The sequence below is a fragment of the Canis lupus genome, chromosome 4, assembly GCF_048164855.1.
Source record: "Canis lupus baileyi chromosome 4, mCanLup2.hap1, whole genome shotgun sequence".
Taxonomy (NCBI): domain Eukaryota; kingdom Metazoa; phylum Chordata; class Mammalia; order Carnivora; family Canidae; genus Canis; species Canis lupus.
The window spans coordinates 74,850,129-74,872,607 of NC_132841.1; the positions used below are offsets into that span (position 1 = coordinate 74,850,129).

At 40.1% G+C, this 22,479-nt stretch overlaps 1 protein-coding gene across 3 annotated transcripts in view; it reads left to right on the top strand.

The window, feature by feature from the left end:
- ADAMTS12 (ADAM metallopeptidase with thrombospondin type 1 motif 12) overlaps positions 1 to 22,479 on the top strand; it is a 255,697-nt gene that overhangs the window by 187,773 nt on the left and 45,445 nt on the right. For all 3 annotated transcript variants that reach the window (XR_012030322.1, XM_072824981.1, XM_072824980.1), the window contains exons 7-12: positions 1,464 to 1,613; positions 9,792 to 9,935; positions 10,504 to 10,648; positions 16,511 to 16,603; positions 18,059 to 18,204; positions 22,053 to 22,222. Coding sequence is in view for 2 of the 3 variants with exons in the window: in XM_072824981.1 (XP_072681082.1) it covers positions 1,464 to 1,613; positions 9,792 to 9,935; positions 10,504 to 10,648; positions 16,511 to 16,603; positions 18,059 to 18,204; positions 22,053 to 22,222 (848 nt within the window). In the remaining variant the exon portion in view is untranslated. The remainder of the gene's footprint in view (positions 1 to 1,463; positions 1,614 to 9,791; positions 9,936 to 10,503; positions 10,649 to 16,510; positions 16,604 to 18,058; positions 18,205 to 22,052; positions 22,223 to 22,479) is intronic.

Consider the following 22,479-nt stretch of genomic DNA (forward strand, 5'->3'; position numbering starts at 1 on the left):
AGGGTTCTCTGTAGAATTGCATTGAGGGAAAGGTGGATTTGTCTTGAACATGCCTCATGAAGTGGGACTTGTACCTGCATGCCACGGCATGTTTTCTCTTTCACTACTCCCAGTGCATGCTAGAGGTAGAGCCAATCTGCTTTGGGGAGCAGAAGCTCTTAGCCTGGAAGACTCATATTCCTACATTTCTCTTATTACCGCCTTTTTTCCACTGTAGTGCTAGATACTTAGTAGGCACTCAGTAAACAATGATTTAATGGACCCGACTCCTTTCCTATCAGAATGAGAAATCCAGTGAGTAAGCAGTAGACACTAATCATCTCTTCTCAGCAGCTCTATACAGGCATATACTTTTTTTAAGAAAGGAGCTAGTGACAAGTACATTTGTAATAGGGGTGGAAAAGTGTTTGGCTGGTCCTCTGACAGACCAAGCAATTATTTAGAATGATTGGGCTGTATGATTCAATCTAGCTCTCCAATACAAAACCACCCAACAACTATTGCTATTAGAATGGAGATCAAATCAGTTGGCATGTCTTGAGATGGGAGCTGCCTCTCTTTCCTATCCTATTGTTCCAGTAATTGTCTCCTGCAGAACTGAGGAGTCACAGGATTTTTCAGAGCCTGGGTCTTTTCCATGGCCCAGTGGAAACAAAAAACAGACCATTCATTGCCAGGAATGGTACCCACACAAGCCCAATGAGTTGAAGGTCTATAACTAACTGAAGCTCAGAACCTTATTGGCATTTGTGCAGCTATTCTTGGCAAAGAGTTCTTCTTGAATTGAAGAAAACCATAGGACTAGTTAACTCTTGTCAATGACTGAAATAATTCCTACAAAGATATGGGAGCACATTTTTACATTTAAAAACTATAATCAAATTTTTTAAGATGCTAGGAGTCTTTATTTGTATATGCATTCCCTCCCTTATGCCATCTTGTTTGGGTAAAGGGACTGGAAAGACCACTGATTTGAGCTCTGGGTGGATTAATGAGACCAATTGCCTTTTTTGTGAATAAGCAAAAGTTCTCAGATGAATTTTGAGCACAGACCTCAGAAAGACCAAAAAAGGGGTTTCATATTTGAAACCTTTCAGCCACTACTGGTTGTCCTTTCTTTACTTAAAAGTTCAAATAATCTCAAATTTTCAATTAAATCCTTCTCTTTTGGGCAAAACAATGTAATTTGGCCTCCTGAGATTAAAGGCAAAAAGCAGCTCAACTCAAAATAAAACATTTGTCATATCTTCCTTTATTGTTTAGGTGTTTGTAAGATTCAGTAATTAAGAGGTGAAATCAAAATTAAGAATTCAGAATTGCAACCTATATTCATGTGGACTTTTAAAAACAATATTAATTATGCTCCCCAGCCCACATTGAATGTGAATTAATACCAAGATTTTTTCCAGGATTTTTTCAGATGTTTCTTTGGAAGCCTATGCATCTCTGTTCTCTGCTTTCAGAAAAGATATCTGTGCTGGTGTCAATCGCCCCTGTGAGACTCTAGGTCTGTCCCACCTGTCAGGAATGTGCCAGCCTCACCGGAGTTGTAACATCAATGAAGACTCTGGACTCCCTCTGGCTTTCACAATTGCCCATGAGCTCGGACACAGGTAAAGGGTCAGGACACTGAGATCTCCTTGCCATGTTCACATACTACGTCAGTAGAGACAGGGGAAAACACCCTACATGGGGAATCAGGAGTCAGGTGCATTGTGTCTTGACTCACCTTCCTAAACCTCTGCTACCTCATCTGTAAAGTGAGGATAATCACATACATAAAAAATTTCAGGTCTTTTGTTCCCTGACCGCATGTACCTATCTATAAGACAGAATCAAAGAGGCTACTACAATTTTCTGGATTAGAATGAGTTGAGAACAAACAAAGACATAAACTTTAACTCACTTGATTAATTCAGAAGTAACAATTCCTGTTTAGTTATTATGGAATAGTAATAATATTAATGTCACCAAAAAGTCACAAACATTAACATTTTTGCACCTTTATGTCATACACTTTGTCCTGTGTCATTGAATCCTCTCAACAATCTTGTGAAATGGATACTATTGTTAATCCCACTTTACTTAAATGGATTACAGGAACATATTGAATAAAGCAGAAATTTAAAACTACAATAAATGGGGAAAGACCATCAAGCAAAGGTCAGTTAACAGGAGGTGCAATTTGTCTCAAAAATGTGTGAATTTGATTGGATAAGTTCACTAAAAGCATGTTGCAGTGAAGAGATAATGAGGTTTCTGGATTTTCCAAGTAAAGAGAAAAGATGTTAGCTTATTTGTAACTTAATTTGTTGATATATACACTAACCACAAATAAGAGAAGATCATGCTAATTAGGGAGCCATGTGAATGACTCAGCTATACCCCTTCCCTGTTATATAGCCGCCTGCCTGGGTCTCCTCCTTTGAAGGAAGGAAGCAGAACCCTGTGGCATTCTTTGAGTGTGCAGTCTGAAAAGAAGAGGGATTGGGAAGAGCCATGGAGACTGGATATTCCAAACTAGAACAAATAAGCTCACAAGGTACAATATAATCATACAAAATCAATCACATTTTTATAAACTGGCAACGAGCAGGTGAACACTGAATTGAAAAATGTAGTACCTTTCATGATGACTCCAAAGTGTGATGAAATATTTACATATAATTATTATATACTTTTAAATCTAACAAAAGTGTACAGGACATACTGTAGGCTCTAAATTACACAACACTGAGAAAAGAATCAGATTTAAATAAATGGAGAAACATACTATGTTCATGAATTGGAAGACTCAACAATGGTAAAAATGGAATTCTCCTGCAATAAATATATAGGCTTAATGATATTTCTACCAAAATTCCAGTAAGATTCTTTTTGAAATATAGACAAACTATTCTAAAATGTATATAGAAAGTCAAAGGAACTAGAGTAAGTTTTCCAGACAATTTGAAAAAGAATAATGGAAAGAATTAGTCTACGATATTTCAAAATACGACCTTCAGTAATCTAGATTGTGTGGTTTGCGTGGAGGGAAAGACATGAAGATCAATGGAATCAACCAGAGAATGCAAAAATAGTGCAAAACAAATATATCCAACTGATTTCTTGACAAAAATATGGAAGCAATTCAATGAAGAAAGGGTCAGGAAAGGGTCCTGAAGCAATTGGACATCCATAGGCAAAAATTTTAAATATATAAAAAGAACCTCTACTTAAGTCTTGTATCATATGCAAAAATTATCTTAAAGTAGAACATAAACTTAATGTAAAATTTTGAACTAAAAAACCTTTAGGACATAAATAGAAAATTTTCAGTATCTAGGGCCAGGCAAAGAGTTTCTAAACTTGACATCAAACGTACAGTCCCATAAATGGAAACACTTAAATATCGGACTCATCAAAATTTAAAAACTTCTGACTCTTTTAAGAGGATGAAAAGACAAGCCACATAGCCTATGATAAAATATTTGCAAACCCTGTGTAGTGGCTTGAACAGTGTCTCCCTTCCCTTCAAGGCTACTTGGAACTTCAGGATGTTACTTGTTTTGGAACTAGGGTCTCTGCAGATGTTGTCAGTTAATAATTGAGATGAAATCACACTAGATTCAGGTTGGGCCATAAACCCAATGACTGGAAAAGGAGATTTGGACACAGAGAGATCAAATAGAAAGAGGCCATGTACAGACGGAGGCAGAAGTTAGAGTCTTGCTCCCACAAGTCAAGAAAGCCTGTATTTAGCAAGAGCTAGAAGAAACAAGCACAAATTCTCCCCTGGAGGCTTTAAAGTGTTCGTAGTACTGCTGACACCTTGATTTCAGATTTCTCTCCTCCAGGACTGTGAGAGAATAAGTTCCTGTTATTTTAAGCCACTGAGCTTATGGTAATTTTTATGGCAGTTCTAGGAAACTAACACCATCTATTCAATAAGACTAGCATCAAAATACATAAGCAGCTATCAAAACTCAATAGTAATAAAACAAACAGTAACTAGAACATGGGCAAAAGACATGAGGAGAGATTTCACTAAAAAGGGTACATAAATGGCAAATAAGCACTTGAAAATATATTCAACATCATTAGCTATCAGGGAAATGTAAATTAAGACCACAATGAGATATCACCACGCACCAATCAGAATGACTACATAGTGGTGACACCAAATGCTGAAAGATTGCAGAGAAACTGCATCACTCATAGCTTGCTGGTGAGAAAGTAAAATGGTTCACTATAGAGAATCGGTTGTCAGTTTTTTAAACAGTAAACCTGCAACTGCCATAAGATCTAGAGGTTGTACTCCTGAGCATTTATCCTGGAAAAATGAAGACTTATGTTCACACAAAAACCTTTACATGTTTACAGAAGCTTAATCTTAATAGCCAAAAACTAGAAACAATTCAGGGTTGTTGTCAACCCAACAGGGTGAATGTAACACGGTTACATAAACTGGGTTTGATACATATTATGTAATATTTACTAGTCAGCAATAAAAAGAAAGGAAACCTTGATACACACAGCCACCTGATGAATCTTAAAACAGTTATGCTCTGTGAAAAAAAAAAAAAAGCAATCCTAAAAGGTTACATACTGTGTGATTCCATTTATATAGCATATTTGAAGTGTCAAAATTCTAGAAATGGAGAACATATTAATTAGTGGCCACCAGGGCTTCAGGACAGAATAGGGGAGGGAAGGAAGAAAGTGTGGCTGTAAGTGTGACATGAGAGATCCTTGTGGTGACGATAGTGTTCTGTGTCTTGACCATATCAGCATCAAAACCCTAATTGTGTTATTGGATTATAGTTTTGCGATGTGTTACCATTGGGGAGAAAGTGAGCAAAGCAGACCAGGAACCTATTCGTTTATTTCTTAAAACTGCAAGTGAGCCTACAATTATTTCAAAATAAAAAGTTTAATTAAAAAAAAAAAGGCATAGGGCGGGGGGCACCTGGGTGGCTCAGCGGTTGAGTGTCTACCTTTGGCTCTGGTCATGATTCCAGGGTCCTGGATTGAGTCCTGCATCAGGCTCCCCTCAGGGAGCCTGCTTCTTCCTCTGACTATGTCTCTGCCTCTCTCTCTGTGTCTCTCATGAATAAATAAATAAAATCTTTAAAAAAAATAAAAGTAAATTTTAAAAAGGCATTGGGCCATGTACAGATGATCTAAATAGAACACTGTCATTTTAATTAATTTTTTAAAAAATTTGAGTATAGTTGACACACAGTGTTACATTAGTTTCAGGTATACAATATAGTGATTCAGCTTCTCCATGTGTTATACTATGCTCACCACAGCATAGTGTATCTGTCGCTACACAATCTTATCACAGTATCATTGACTATTCCCTGTGTTGTGCCTTTATCCCCATGACCTATCTGGTCCATAACTGAAAGCCTGTATCTCCCACTCCCCCTTCACCCATTTTGCCCATACACTCTTACCCTCCTCCTCTCGGCAACCACCAGTTTGTTCTCTGTGTTTACGTGTTCAATTCTTCTTTTTTCCCATAAGATTTTATGTATTCATTTGAGAGACAGACAGACAGACAGAGACAAAGCATGAGCAGGGGGAGGAGTAAAGGGAGAAACAGACTCCCTGCTGAGCCGGGAGCCCAATTCAGGGCTTGACCCCAGAACCCTGAGATCATGACCTGAGCCAGAGGCAGACAGTTAACCATTTGAGCCACCACAGGCACCCCTGAATCTGCTTTTTATCTGTTTATTCATTTGCTTTTTTAGATTCCACATGAGTGAAATCATATTGTATTTGTCTTTCTTAGTCTGACCTTCTTCACTTAGCATAATGCCCTCTAGGTTTACCCATGTTGTTGGAAATGGCAAGATTTCATCCTTTTTGTGACTGAGTCTGTTGTAAATAGATACACCACATCTTCTTCATCCATTCATCCATTGATGGACAATTAAGTTGCCTCCATATCTTGGCTATTTTGTAAATGATGCTGCAGTGAACATGATGGCAGTATATCTTTTGGAATTAGTGTTATCATTTCCTTTGGGTAAATACCCAGTAGTGCAATTGCTGGATCATATGATATGTCTATTTTTAAGTTTTTGAAGAACTCTGTACTGTCTTCCACAGTGGCTATACTGATTTACATTCCCACCAACAGTGCATGAAGGTTCCTTTTTCCCTACATTCTCACCAACAGTTATTTCTTGTTTTTTTTTTTTTTTTGTCATTGTTGTTTTTTGCCATTTTGAAAGGAGTATTTCATGGTGCTTTTGATTTGCATTAAAACACTGTCTTTTAATGGACAAAAAAAAATAATTTAAGAGTCACTGATACGAATGGAAAGTTGAAAGAACGTGTAAGCCTGAGTGATGCAAAAAATCCTTTAGTAAAACACAAAATCAAACCAGAGAAGACTTTAGGAACTTCTTAAGAAACTTTTGCTCATAGCAAAAGATGCTTCTGGGGTATTTAGTTCTTTCTTTAGCTGTGTAGTTCTAATTATCTGTGGAGCAAACTGAGACACTGGAAAGATCAATGAAATGGACTGTGGCAGATAAAAAATAATAATAATTTTAAAAAAGCCAAAACTGGGATAAACCAGTGTCTCCAAAAGACTCTCATTATAGCTTAATAACATAGATATCCCATTGTTTCTTGGAAACATTGTTTGTTTCATGAAAGATTATGTGTGATACAAAATAGAAAGTAAAATTAACTAACCTGTGTTATGGCCTTATGTGAATAATTTCATTTTTGAGAGAAAACTCTTTAAAAATCCATTTATGAGGACCTCAGATTGTATCAGTCACTTGGCCTCATACCACCTTTATGAGGCTCCTTAGGTTAAGTTACCAAAAATGAAAGTAGAATTCCAGGAGGAAATTTACAAGCTTATCTGAGACCTAGCATCCTTTCCTTTTAAGTAATGAAAATATCATGATACAGATGAACACTCATAAAGCAATATTCACCCAGTATTTCTCTCCTGCTTCTGGATTTCATTACAGACCTTTGTGTGTTACATACATGGAATTGGTATTTCCTAAATGAGTTTGGAAAGTGCACAGTCACACTCTCATTTTTTTTTAAAGATTTTATTTATTTATTTATGAGAGAGACAGAGAGAGAGAGGCAGAGGGAGAAGCAGGCTCCATGCAGGGAGCCCAATGTGGGACTCGATCCCGGGTCTCCAGGATCACGCCCTGGGCTGAAGGCGGCGCTAAATCGCTGAGCCACCCGGGCCGCCCCACTCTCATGGTTTTGTTCTCTGCTGTTATCTCTCTGCTGTAAAATGAATAACAAGTTATAGGAATAAAAGGTACTGCATAAGGAATATAGTCAATGGTGTTGTAATAGCGGTATGACTGGACAGATGGCAGGCAAACTTATGGGGAACGGAGCCTGACGTATATACACTTGCCCAAATCACTAAGTTGTACAGCTGCAACTACTATAACATTGTGTCAACTATACTCAGATGAAAAAAATGAATAATAAAAGGCAAGTAATATCCATCAAATGATACCCTGAAACCCAGCTAAGTAATCAACTTGCTATTTCCCATCTATAATTTGGCCAACTCCTACAGGAGTTGAAAGCCAAACATGAGGTAAAGCGGGTGAATCCCAACAGCTCAGTAAGTTGTTTGGGACTGCAGAGGGCTCCAGAATCCCAGCTGCTCTTCTGCTTCCATCCTATCTGTTGGAGAGAGGCTTCCTGGAAACAAACCTTCCATCCCCATGACCCCATGTACTTTCTTGGCCTTCATTTTTCATCGGTCCCCTGTGCCCATGTGACAGGAGCACTCCACACATTTAAACGTAGTAGACACAGTCCAGAGGGACATTGGTTAGTAGCACTGCTTTTCTCTCCTAACATGGGAGTACAGAGGGGTGATAAAGCTTGAGGGGGAAATCCTTTAATGAATTAAAAACTTTAGATAGAATAGGGGCATCCAGGTGGCTCAGTTGGTTAAGCTTCTGACTCTTGATTTTGTCTCAGGCCATGATCTCAGGATCATGAAATCAGGCTCCATGCTCAGTGGGGAGTCTGCTTGAGATTCTCTCCCTCTCCCACTGCCTTCCCCACCCCACCCACCCTGGGCACACACACACACACACACACACACACACACACACTCTCAAATCAATAAATACATTTAAAAAAATACACAAGAAAAAACTTTATGTAGAACAAAATGAGCTTTGAGGGAACTGATATGTTTTGAGGGCAGGTTTGAATCTACAGCTGTGTAGGATACAGCTGTATGTTCTTGTATTAGACTATCTATTGCTAGAAAAACCATTATTCATGCATAATTTTGAACCATGCTTACAGTTTAGAGTTATTACTAATTGCGCAGGTGAACTTATAGTCTACAAGTTCTACTTCACGAGCTGAGTACCAATGAATTTGCAACAGCGTAAGAAAGGCCTGCTTAGAATGAAAACTTTCATTGAATCACATTCTTTGTGGCTTAGTGATAAGAGTAGTTTTTGTACATTAATTCTCTGATTCCTTTGTGAATTTTGTATTTAAGTGGGCCGTGATAAGAATCTGTAAGCTTATAAGATCATAATGGCTTAAGCAAAATACAAGAAATTTCTAAATCCCCCAAAGACCATTCTCTGTAAGAGTTGCTAATGTTGATCTGGAGATTTTGTTAAGGTTACATATGAGCTTCCCTGGCAGAGGAGTTGAATTTCACTAGTGGAGTAAAAGGTCATACTTCCCTCTGTTCAGATTTGGAAATCTGAGCCAACAGCTCTGGGCTGCAAGTATGCCATAAGCAGATTCCAGTGAAAAGAGATCATGTGGGGGCTCTGAAGGCATCTTGGGGTGATCCTGAGGACTCAGCTTATAAGCAGACGCTTCTGAGTCTGCTTCCTTCCCAGGCACCCCTTGCCACGGTGGATAAACTCTATCGGGGTGTTCAGGGCTGCTTCACCTGGTCAGCCTGGAAGTAGGAGGCCAGAGAGCAGAAGCGCACCGAGCAAGACCTGGGTAAGGGCACTGATGTAGCAGCACAAACAGCGGAAAACCTGGTTTTAACAGTAAGTAGCTGTGTGATTTTTGAGAATAGGTTAGATAAGGATAAAAGCAGTAATAAAGGATTTCGGTCATTCACAGAGCCCTTCTTAGCAGCCAGGCCCTTGCTAAGTGGTTTTCAGACTCTCCCTTCACATCTGACCCTAGCACTGTGGTGACTCTGCATTTTCCAGGAGAGGAACTCCCAGATCATTAAGTGGTGGAGATAGAATACCGTCCAGATCATCTGTCTTCAAAACCCCGCTCTAACCACTGAACTGTGTGAGGTCTCCCCAGTGTCTCTGATACTGGAGGATGCTCATGACAAGACTCCAAAGAAATTCAGTCACTCAAAGCTTATGGCTTTTGACAAAGTCTCACATAGGTTTTCTCTTTCATGTCTTCCTTAAACAACAATGAAAAGGGAGAAGGAAGGTTTGGGTTTCTAGTGCTGTGGTTGGTAAAGCAGGAGGAAGAAGATCGCTTGAGGCAGGATTTGCCCTCCTTACTCCTCAGAAGTCAAACTGCCAGCTCTCAGCCAAGCAGAAGTTTTTGAATTAGCCAGGTGGTTCCCACCCTTGCATATTTGAAGCCAAGCCATGCTTATAATGTCTCCTGTGCTTTTTCGTTCAAGCTTAGCTCTCTCTCTCTCCAACTTCAGAGTCCCACTTTGTAAACACGTGCATTCTGTACAAAAGGGGATCTCGGTTATTTTCACCTCTGAGAAGCTCATTTGCTCCCTATTTCACGCCTGCCTCCCCAGTACTCTTATGCTTTGTGCCTTCCTGCAGCTTCAGCATCCAGCACGATGGGAAAGAAAACGACTGTGAGCCTGTGGGCAGGCACCCATACATCATGTCCCGCCAGCTCCAGTACAATCCCACCCCACTGACGTGGTCCCAGTGCAGCAAGGAGTATATCACCCGCTTCCTGGAGTAAGTGACAGTGTGTTTCAGGACAGCCTGGCTTGGGGGTCTTGAGACTGGAAGTCATTTGGAGTCTGACCCAAGGCCTGGGAAAGGCTCAGTTCCTCCCATAGATCATAGTAGCAGGGTGCCATCAAAAGAGCTGGATTTCACTTCCAGTTTCTGACCCTGCACGTCTATGGGTCCTGCCTTCCAGCCACAGTCAGGGGAGTATCCCATCCCCTTGCTTGCTCCTGCTCGGGGAGGCTCTTTATGATCTGAGGATGCGGTAGGTCCCCCAGGAACTGGCAGGAACAGCTAGGATATGTCAGAAGTGGTCACTGAAACCCGTCTGATGATTTTATTTTACTCTCTTGCTTGATTTCCTGGCTCACAGCTGAAGTAGCAATGTGGGGTATGATTTGCATTTCTTCCTAGACTGTTCTATCCTTGGGCCTGGGGGTTTCTGTGCCTTGTGGAAATCAAGTTGTCTTGAAGGATGAAGAGTAAACTATAGGATGGAAGTTTCTGTTCAGTGAAAGACTAAAGACGAAGGAAATCATAAGCAACTGTTCTCGTTTCTGTTAACTTGTTTCAGCCGGGGCTGGGGGTTCTGTCTTGATGACACCCCCCAAAAGAAAGGCTTGAAGTCCAAAGTCATTGCCCCTGGAGTGATCTACGATGTTCACCATCAATGCCAGCTGCAGTATGGCCCCAATGCCACCTTCTGCCAGGAAGTAGAAGTAAGTGTTGGGTATGTCGGTGCCTCTGGTGGGTATGCATTGGGCTTGAGATCTCCAGCATGCTGAAGGAAGGGCCAGGGAACTATCTGGTGATCCAAAGAGCCAGACACAGAAATGGAAACCTTCCATTCATGGCAAGGTGTTTGCAAGGCAGCGGGTGTGAAGTTGGGGTCATTTACATTCCTTGACCCCACCTCCTTGGTATCCTATGGAGACAGCAATCCTTTGCAAGTGAGTGGTGGTGAAGAAAATGCTATGGTGATTTTCAGAATCATAGTGACTCACACCTGTAGACTCCATAGGAACCTAAAGTTGCTCCCTTTCCTCAATTTCCCATCTGGTTATAGAGAACCCTCAGATCCCAAGTAGGAATGAGATTCATCCCAATTCATTCTTCTCCTTAATTTTCAATATCCAAATGGTTTTTTTTTTTAAGATTTTATCTATTTATTTGATAGAGAGAGAGAGAGAGCGAGCAGGGGGGAGAGCAAAGGAAGAGGGATAAACAGACTCTGTGCCAAGCACAGAGTCCAACACGGGGCTCAACCACCCCGAGATCTTGGCTTGAGCTAAATCAAGAGTCAGACGCCTAACTGACTGAGCCACGCAAGAGCCCCTCAATATCCAGATGTTAGGTCAGGCCCTGACATTTAACCTCTTAAGGAGTTTGTGGCTCTCCCCTGTTGTCTTCATTCCTACTGTACTGTCTTGATTCAGTCTCTCATCTTCTCTCCTTGCAATTGTAATTACTTCCTACCTAGTGTCTCCCCCATTCAAATTGTTGCTCAGGTTATTTCTTTTTTTTTTCTTAAAGATTTTATTTATTTATTCATGAGAGACACAGAGAGAGAGGCAGAGACACAGGCAGAAGGAGAAGCAGGAACCCTGTGGGGAGCCTGATGCAGGACTCGATCCCGGGACCCTGGGATCATCACCCAATCGGAAGGCAGATGCTCAACCACTGAGCCACCCAGGTGCCCCAGTCAGGTTATTTCAAAACAACAGAGACCTAACCATGGCTCTACTCCACTCTTAGGGTCCACAGACCACAGGATGAATTCCAACTCCTTTGTGTGGCATTCCTTTGTGATCTGAATCTTGCCTATTCTCTGACTGCATCCCTTTCAGCGTGAAGGTACCAGTGCTAACACATAGACACGGGCAAGGCAAGACTCGTTGAACCCTCCCGGATTGGGTGCTGAATAAGATGAAAAAGCTAAGCCCTCAGAAATTATAGGATAAATTCTCTGACCTTAAGGAGCTTGTGCTCTGGTGGAGGAGGCAGACAGAACAATTTGAATGCAGTGAGATCAGTACAAAAAAAGACACATAGAAAGACTTCTGAGGAGAAAGTAAATAACTGTGCTTAAACACAAGGAGCAACTCTGAGGGGAGCCTGCTTCTTCCTCTACCTGTGTCTCTGCCTCTCTCTGTGTCTCTCATGAATAAATAAAATCTTTAAAAAAAAACACACACACACAAGGAGCAAGACTCAATAGAGAAGGTAAAGTTGGTGCAGAAATCCCTCCCCGCTCACTCCTGTTAGTTACCAAGTCATGCCAGTCCTACCTCCTGAATATCTGGAAAATGCACCTAGTCCTAGGTGACTGCGCTAGTTCTCCGATTGGTCTCCTTTCCTGGAGTTTGACTACCTCTCTCAACTCTGATCCATCCCTCAAAATGCAGCCAAAGTGACCTCTATAAATGGAAATTGGATTGTGTTTCTCTCTGATTAAAATATTTCAGTCTCCCCATTCCCTATGATAAAGTTTAAATTCTCTAAAATGGCTTGAAAGGGGTGCTAGGATTCATCCCAGTTCCTGTTCTCTAGCCTTATCTCTTAAAATATTGTTTTAATTCTCCATTCTGTAACAGAATTTTAACTGCTTATATGTTGGGCTTTATCATTAATCTTCCATGTCTTGGGAACTTGCCTTCCATTTTTTCTCTTTATGTCTCTCTTCAGATACATCTACTCTTCTATTTAACCTGTTGACCTTTTAATCTCATTTATGGTTTTGTTTTTTGTTTTACTTATGACAGTCCATTTGTTTATTTTTCTAAATTTTATCTGTTATAGTTTTTTATTTCTAACTCACACTTTCAGTATGATCTCTTATTTTTTAATCGTATTTGAGACATTTATTTTGCAATTTATGTTACATAATTCCAGTATCCAAAGTCTATGTGATCCATTCTTCCTATTTGGGATTTTTTCCAGGTCTCACTTATTATAGATTATTTCCTTGTCTTGATTTTTGTTTTTATTGTGAGCTCTTGATAGTGAACTTCCTATCAGGTTTTTTCTTTTATTTTTTTTAAGATTATTTATTTATTTATTCATAAGTGACACAGAGAGAGAGGCAGAGACATAGGCAGAGGGAGAAGCAGGCTCCCCCCTGGGAGCCTGCTGCAGGACTTGATCCCAGGACCCTGGGATCATGACTTGAACAGAGGCACTCAACCACTGAGCCACCTGGACATCCCCTATCAGGTTACTCTTTATGGCTTAGATGGCTGACACGTTCTGAGAATGTGGGTCAATAAAAACAAATTATTGGTTGGATGTTGTTTGACTACATGAGTTGTGTGGGGGCCAATGTAGGTACAGACTCTCAGGGGTAACATTACCACTTCTCCTAGAGTTAAAGTCAAAACAGACAAGTTTTCCAGCTGTGTCTCCAGGTTTCTTTTAGTTCACCCTTTCACACAATGGCTAGTCCTTTGGAGTTACGGTCTTCGTGAGGTCTCCAGTCCAACTTTCCACACTACACAGGCCCAGGTCATTGTTCCCAGTATTCAGGTGACCATTAAAACTAAAATCTAAGTGACCAGGTTTGTATCTCTAGATCTCCAACATTTCTGGTACGTTCTTAGCCTCTGGGGATTTCTCTTACTTTCTTGCCAGCTCAGGAATGCATTTAAAACATTTTAAATATTTTATCTACAATTTTAGATGTTTTAAAAAGGTAAGGATTTTTTCAGGGTATCCTTTGGTGTACTGAAAACAAACCACTCTGGCAATCTCTGGTCAATTACTGTTTCATATTCTGTATTTATCCATATACTGAACAACCCAAATCCTTCAAAGTGTTGTGGGTTCTCTACCACCTCCAGAGCTTTGCATGCTCTGGTTCCTCTACACCATCCCTACTGTTCATCATTTGGGGCTCAGATTAAATATCATTTCACATTCTAGTCTATATTTTCTTGGACAAAGACTTTATTAGACAATATTATAGTTGCTTCCTATTTAAACCCTCTCCTACTTTACGTAAGTAAAGTGGGAGGGAACTTTTATTCCTGACATTCAGCAGGGCCTTGCATGTAGATAGATAATATCTATCTATCTATCTATCTATCTATCTATCTAGATAATAGAATGAAGACTTGAGACAAATGAATGAAGACTTTAGATTCCTGCCTACATATTACAGCCAGGATAACCTAATCCTTTTTGGTATTAAAATAAATAAATAAATAAATAAATAAATAAATAAATAAATAAATAAATACTTTTAAAAAAGAACATAGCATCAACTTTCTTTGTTAAAACCTTTTTTTTATCTTGAAATAGTTTATAGTTTATAACTCAAAAAATGTTAGAAATATAACAAAGAGTTTTTGTGTACCCTTTACTGAGCACATCATCCTTTATAAATGCATAATGAACTTATAAGAAAGTCTGAAAAAAATCATCAGGGGGAAAAAGCTAAAAAAAGGGAGTGATGAGCACATTGAGGCAGATGCGGAGAGAACCAAAGGGCCATGACTTTAACATCCAGTGGCAACAGATGGTGATGTGCGCACCTGGAGCAGGGCAGAGAGCTGGAAGTGAGGCCCTTACAGGAAGCTGGGGGCCTTGTGGAGCTATGCTTAATGAGAAGGAAGCTAGAAGAACTCACCGGCAACAAAGATACATGGCACAGAAGCATCTTTTTTTTAATCTCAGCTAAGGTTTTGAGGGGGAGAAATGCTGGTGGAGAACATTATCACTAGAAAATACTTTACCACAGCAAGCCTCACACTGATTGAGTTCTAATTTAGACTCTTGTGTGGTTGTAATGGAGGATAGTGGGAAGAAAGGCAGGCAGGGGCAAGGGCGCCCCCCCCCATTCCTAAGAGGAAACCACCCTTAAAAGGAAAAAAACCATCATCCTATGTTAGTCCACACCACCCTGAAAGGAGCCCTTCACCCTTCCCCAAGCAAACACCTACCTGATAGGTAGATGAGTGCATGGACAAAGACCTGATTGGGTGACAGCCAGTCGTCTGATTGGGCTATCAGATGAAGATCGCCCACCAACAATCTCATAAAAACTCTTCGATTTAAATACCAAAATGGCAAACCTCTCGGATCCTCTCTGTCTTTGGGAGCTTTGTACTATCCCCAATATACTTCTCTTTGCTGCCTATCACCCTTCATCTGGTCTACCTCTTCATTCTTTGAGGTGGCATGGCCAAGAACCACGGGCACTAAAGGAAAAAAAAATCCTGAAACAGAGAATCCTCATGCTAAAAAAATTTAAGATAAATATATTTCTGACCTGATAGAACCATGGGATGCCTGTTAGAAACAAAGATTAAAAACCTGCCCTGGAGAAACCAATGCTCAGCTAAAGATGCACAAAAATCCAATAGATAAAGCTTCTGATTAGATGAATTCGCCATTCAGCTTCTAATTCAAAATTTAAAACAACCTACAGCTAAGTGAGGAGAGATAATCAACCCTCAATGACTTTGGATTAAGTGAATATTTTAGTTAAGGATAATAAAATGAATGCATAAAAGAAAAATTACAATTTGAGAAAAGGAAAAATACACTAGAAGGTATTTGTAAGGTAGATATGAAAAACAATTACAGCCTCTAGAAATGAAAAATAGCATCATTGATTTTAAATTCAGTGTTTGGATTAAACAGCAGACTTTACATAGTTGAAGAAAAAAATCAATGAACTGTATGATGGAGACACTGGTCTATTCCTGATAAAAATCCAGACTTTCTCAACTTTTATATACAAGAAAATTGAGAGTTGAAAAATATAAAAGTGAAGTTAAGACATGAAGAAGAGGATTGGAAGGCTCATCAGTTAAGAGTTCCAGAGGGAGGGAATAGTGGTAATCAGGGAGAGGCAAAATTTAGAGAGGTCAAGATAGAGAATTTTCCAAAATTGTCTAAAAATATGAAATCTTATTAAAAAAAAACATTGAATCAAGAGCACAGTTAAATGGATGGAATGATGAATGATGAGTGAGTGGATAGAAGAAAGACTAAAAGGTGGACATGGTAGCAGTGGAGCCATTTCTGATGACATGTGAGAGTCTTGTCATCCTTCCCTTGTTCCTACTGCAGGAGGAGAAATGAATAGGAAAGACCCGTTTCACTCCCTGGCAGATAAAACAGGCTGGCTACTGAGTCAAAAGTCAACACGCTTAGGCTGTCTGGGTGGAATAGTTCCATTTCCTTCAGTGAGCAGGCTCAAGTTATAACCACCCAACTGTTTGTAATCCGATTCCTTCATCCATAGTTTGCATTGGCCTTTGATGGCTACAGTCACCAGTTACACTGCCTGAGGTCAGTGATGCTGTGTCACCCATATAGAAATTAATCTTAACTCCTAGGAAATGTGTTTTGTCTCCTGTTTCCTTATTGCTTAGTAGACCATGCCACTGTGTATGAATGACAACAAAGTCCAAATTAAGTTTGGATCAAGAGTTCTCGAATGGTCACTTTTTATCACTCAACAACAGCAGCATTATTATGGGTCTGTGGATGGCCAAGTGTGTATTTCACCATCACTGTAGAAGTGCTTTATGCAAGTTTGGAAAATACAAGAGTACAGTTTCACGTTTGTTTTCCAGAATGTCTGCCAGACCCTGTGGTGCTCAGTGAAAGGCTTTTGTCGCTCTAAGCTGGACGCTGCTGCAGATGGGACGCGATGTGGTGAGAAGAAGGTGACGTGTCAGGTTGAGGAAGGAAGGTGGGAGGGTGGTAGGCATAAGGCTCCTGGGAGGAGTGGAGAGAGGGCCCTGGAGAGCAGCTGTCTGGGTGAATGGAGGTCACACTGTCAGGCTAGCCGGGGAAAGGATTGTATTTCCATGACGCCTTTTGAGACTTCATTGGAAACAGTGAGGAGAGAGGGCTGGGGCCCAGTTCCACAATTCACTTGCAAAACATCCGTCCCATCTTTCCTTGATGAACTTCTGCAGAATTTATGGTCAATAACATCTGCTGAGCTTATTATCAACCTTCATTTGGACTTCTTCCCCACTCCATGTTAAAAACTGAAAAGACAAACCAGTGACTTCTGCCTTCCAAAAATGTTGGATTTGGGCCACTTGTTATGTACATTCTCATCATCTGATTTAATTGTTGGAGGAAAGCCAGACACCCAAGAATTCAGATGTTAGAAATCCCCCAGACTGCTTGAGGACAGGGTAATGTGTGCTGCTCAACACGACCATTATGTTTGTTGTGAGCCTCAGATTTAGACGCTTAGTGGATATCTTTACGCAGCTTGGGAATGGCATGATCCATCACCGAGATTATAGAACTTGGTCCCAATACACAGTGACCAGAAATAATGAGGAAAGGAGGCCGGCAGATAAAACATGCCACAATCACCGAACAACCAAGTTACATTTTCTTTTGTTCCTTTTTTGAATGTTTACCTTCCTAATCTGACAGTTGAGGAATGATTGTCTTAAAGAGTGAGGATGGAATTGTTTCTGAGCCACATGAAGCGCTAGAACTGGAAATAATGGTTAGACTTACAGGGAAACAAAAATGGTTCTCGATATTAGAAAGAACTCCAACAAGTGGTTGGGTTATTTTTGTGTGTGTGTTTTTTTTTTTTTTTTTTTTTTTTTTTTTTTTTTTTTTTTTTGGCAATGAGTGGACTTTTTGCAAGAGGATGAGTTATCTGCTGCAGCTATTAAGTACCCACAGAGGCTAGAGACAAGTATTAGCTCAGTGTCAGTCTGCAAAATGTTTGTTTATGGTCTGCAGCAAGATAAGGAGCTTGAGCAGAAGGTAAATCAATGACAGTACAAAACCACTGTGTTACTAAGCAGACTGAGCCGATGTGCGTGTCATAGCAGGACTTTCTCAGTGAAGGAAGTGGTGTGTGGATTTACCTGCTGGCATGCAATGTGTCAACCACACTTGGAGTAACGGTCCTGCATTGGCTGGCTCTAACAAGGCAGCATAAAATTACCTGACGTTGTCTGATTCTAAAACCCAAGACTCTTGGGAGACATTTTTTTGTGAGTCTTTCTTCTCCATATGCTGGGTGACCATAAAAAGCCTTCTTGCTCTGAGAGAATTGGGTTTAGACTTCTAGGGATCTTGGCTGAGCTTACTCTGGGAACCTTCATGACATATGCGTCTCCTGCCTCTTCCCTCTCTAGTGGTGTATGGCTGGCAAGTGTATCACAGTGGGGAAGAAACCAGAGAGCATTCCTGGGGGCTGGGGCCGCTGGTCACCCTGGTCCCACTGTTCCAGGACCTGTGGGGCCGGAGCCCAGAGTGCAGAGAGGCTCTGCAACAATCCTGAGTAAGTCTGGCCAAAAATACTTGCCTTCCTTCCATGAGCACCAGGGAGACCAGTTTTGGATAACAGGACCTCACCAGTGACCCCAAGCCTCCTAGGAGAAATTTAATGGGTTCCTAAAGACAAAAGGGAACCAGAAGGTTGTTAAAAACATGGTTCTGTTTTGTTTCATTTTGGTGTGGCACTGGATTCTTACTAGAACTTGGATAAGTAAGCCAATTCCATTTTTTTGGGAAAATAAGCAAATTTTCAAGAGTATAATCTACGTGAAAGTTTTTCGGAGACTATGCAGTTAACTCCTTCTAAATAACATGACTCTGTCAGTGAGAGATTACTTATACTTAATCTTGTAATAAGACTGTAGCTTTCTTTCAATCATAATGAACATTTAATTTTATAAAAAATAATTTTCTACCCTTAAATAACTAATAAAATAGTACATTTTTGAGGATAATTATTTTGAATGTTTTAGATAAGGATTTTATGAACCTTAAGCTTCCATGTTAGCCATGTAAAAGTTCTATAGAAGTTATTTCACGGGATCCCTGGGTGGCTCAGCAGTTTAGCACCTGGCTTTGGCCCAGGGCATGATCCTGGAGTCCCAGGATCAAGTTCCACATTGGGGCTCCCTGCATGGAACCTGCTTCTCCCTCTGCCTGTGTCTCTGTCTCTCTCTCTCTCTCTCTCTCGCTGTGTGTGTGTGTCTCTCGTGAATAAATAAATAAAAATCTTTTCTTTAAAAAATAAATTATTTCACAAAACTTTCAATTTTTTAATCAAAGTGCTTAAGTTTTTCATTATTTTAAATTTATATAATGATACAACATATGAATTAAATTTAAATTCCCTTGCTTTCCAATTATATATGAATCTTTTTATATATATGACTTTTTTAAAAAAGATTTTGTGGGATCCCTGGGTGGCACAGAGGTTTGGCGCCTGCCTTTGGCCCAGGGCGCGATCCTGGAGATCCGGGATCGAATCCCACGTCGGGCTCCCGGTGCTTGGAGCCTGCTTCTCCCTCTGCCTGTGTCTCTGCCTCTCTCTCTCTCTGTGACTATCATAAATAAATAAAAATTAAAAAATAAATAAAAATAAAAAGATTTTGTTAGAGAGCGTGAGCATGCACATGAGTGGGGGAGGGGCACAGGGAGAGGGAGAAGCAGACTCCCCACTGGGTCCCAATGTGGGACCCAATTCCAGGATCCTGGGATCGTGATCTAAGCAGAAGGCAGGCACTTACCCAACTGAGCCACTCAGGCACACCCCCAAATATATATATGACATTCTTCATTATTTACTGGTATATGAGTTCCTAAGTAAAATTTTTAACAAGTGTACATATGCCTCTGGTAAGTAGAAAATATGTTAAGTTTCTCTTGCCTAGATTTTTATTAGTCTGCACTAAAGTGTAAGAGTCACTTTTTAAAAAAAACAAATGATAAATGTGACTATAGTCTCCTCAGTATCTCAGTTTCAAATATCACTTCTCCTTTTTATTAACTTTTTACTATATGTACATACCTGTATATGTGTACACATACACAATATATATTTAATAAATGTATATAATAAATTTTTCCTAAAGAGCAAGTTAATATATATAAAGAGTTTAACAAAATACCAACGACATTAAATTGTCAGTAAATGGTAGATAATATAATAGTTATTATGATATCTTTTCTCATTTGCCACACATGTAAGAGTACATTAGAGGACTTTGGATGAAATTGTTTTTAAATCTTACTCTCTGATAAAAGTTGCTTTTGTGTAAATAGAAGATTTCTGTGACTTCAAAAATTAGAAGGATTTCTTATATTTTACAGAAAATCTTCATTTTATGGTTTATTTCAATGTAATCAAAAATATGATTTGCATTTTAGAGATCATAAAATGTAGGTGATTTGCTCTGGGACCTATTGTAGTGCTCTGCATTCAGCCATCACCTGTCTGGAGCCTCTTGGGAGGATGATCTGTGATCTGTGGTTGTCAGAAAGGGACATCTTTGTTGAGGAACTGTAGGATGAAAATCTCTAACTTGGCTTTATGGGAAGGTTGACCTTTTTTTGGACTCTGTCCTCCCTGCAAATGATGTTGAGCACATGGTATTGGGTACATAAATATTTGTTGATGATTTTTTACAATAATCTAACAATGCTATCATTTACTAAGCTCTTCCTTGTGTTAGCTACTCTACTAAATCTTCATGTGCATTTTCTCATTCAGTCCTCCCATCTTGTAAGATAAGAACTATTATGCACACCTCACAAATGAAAAAAATCGTGGCCCAGAGAACTAAGATAACTTGTTCAAAATCATCCAACTAATAATACAAAGTAAATCAGAATTCGAACCCCAAGCTATTTGACCCCATTATGCTGCACCACAATAGCAGACACAATCCCTGATTTCAGATGCAGCCAGGTGGAGACAAGAGAAAAGACATAGATTACCTGAGGCTTTTTTAAAGGACAAAGAGTTCCACCTCTTCTGTGACAGTCATTCTGCTATATTTCCTCCTCCTTTTCTTCTTAAACATTTTATTTATTCATGAGACACACAGAGAGAGGCAGAGACATATGCAGTGGGAGAAACAGGCTCCCTCCTGAGAGCCTGATGTAGGACTCAATCCCAGGACCCCAGGATCATGACCTGAGTCAAAGTCAGACAGTCAATCACTGACTGAGCCCTACCTCCTCCCTTTTTGAGGGACTAATTGATCCTAATAGGAAGGTTGTTATTGCCCTTGCATGTATTACAAAGGAAATAAAAAGTTGGGAAGGATTATTCTAAAATAAGATTAACTTATTTATTCATTGAATGTTTATTAAGAGCCTTCTGCACTCAAAGTATGACTTAGAGACCATAGATGAACTAAAGCTGGATTGGATCATCAGTGAACTATGTTTTGGAGTGATAAGTATAGGAAGTACATACAGTAGGTACTTTCAGGTATCACAAAAGGGAGAAAGAGTTTATTTCTGGCAAAAATCCAGGAAGAGTTCATGATGGAGGTAGAGCATTATTTGATCCTGAAAGCATTGATAGCATGTAGATAGAGACTTATGAGGGGGGAAGTCAAGCCAGAGGCACAGAAGAGAAATAGTAAATAAGTCAGCTTGTAGCACTGGAAAAGTATCAAATGAGGGGGCAGATGGGAAGTAGCTATTAGGATGCATGAAGTCAGGATCATGAGGGCCTTGAATGTTAAACCACAGAGGCTGGACTTGATTCTGTGGTCATTGGGTGCCATGAAAGGTTTTTAAACAAGAAACTAGAATAAGGTCATCATAAAAATTAACCAGATGTGTGTACAGTAGATTGAATGAGGGAAAAGATGGACAGAGGGAAGGCAGAAATAGTGATAAGGATTAGACTAATTTGGTGATTGTGGGACTGAAGAGGAAGAAACTTCTACAAAGACATGATTGATGAGTGGGCAGCTGATGGACAGTGGGGTCAAAGGAAGACAAAGGATGGAGGCTTCTGAAATCTGACCACTTTTAACTTGCTAAATGGGAATTAGAGAAGGAGCAGATTTTGGAGGGAAAATCACGTATCCCATCTCAGCATATATTTTGAGTTTGAGAGGCCAGGAAGATATACAAGTAGGAAAGATACACACACACTGGTTCAAATTAGGCAACTATAGACCTGGGACTGAATGGCCGTGGGCAGCAGCAACAACCAAAAAATATATGAAATTGGAAGAATTTATGTAAACGGCAAGTTTTGAGGGTAGTGCAAGATGCGGTTTGGCAAAGAACAGGCATGACCAGATGCCAAGGGATGTTTAAGGAGAAATGGTAGCCTTTAAGGAAATGAACTGAACATGTGTGTTTCATGCATAGACCAAAGTTTGGAGGGAAGTACTGCACCGGAGAAAGGAAGCGCTATCGCTTGTGCAATGTCCACCCCTGCCGCCCAGACACACCAACCTTCCGGCAGATGCAGTGCAGTGAGTTTGACACCGTCCCCTACAAGAACGCCTTCTACCGCTGGTTTCCAGTTTTTAATCCAGGTAAGGAGCCGTGACAGAAGATTCCAGATCTCGGGCTACAGCCATGATGGGAGAGCGTTTCCATGGCAAGGTGTCTGGGATCCCCTGCAAAGTTCCACAGGGAGAGAATAGCTCCAGGAGGAGTTTTATATTTAAAAAGTAGAAACGTTGGCCTGGTTAGGTTGATCAGTACATGTTGAAGGCTGAATATACCCAACTCGGTGCTGAGTTCTGTGGAAAGTAAAAGAGAAGCTTGTCCAACATGATGGCTCACTTCA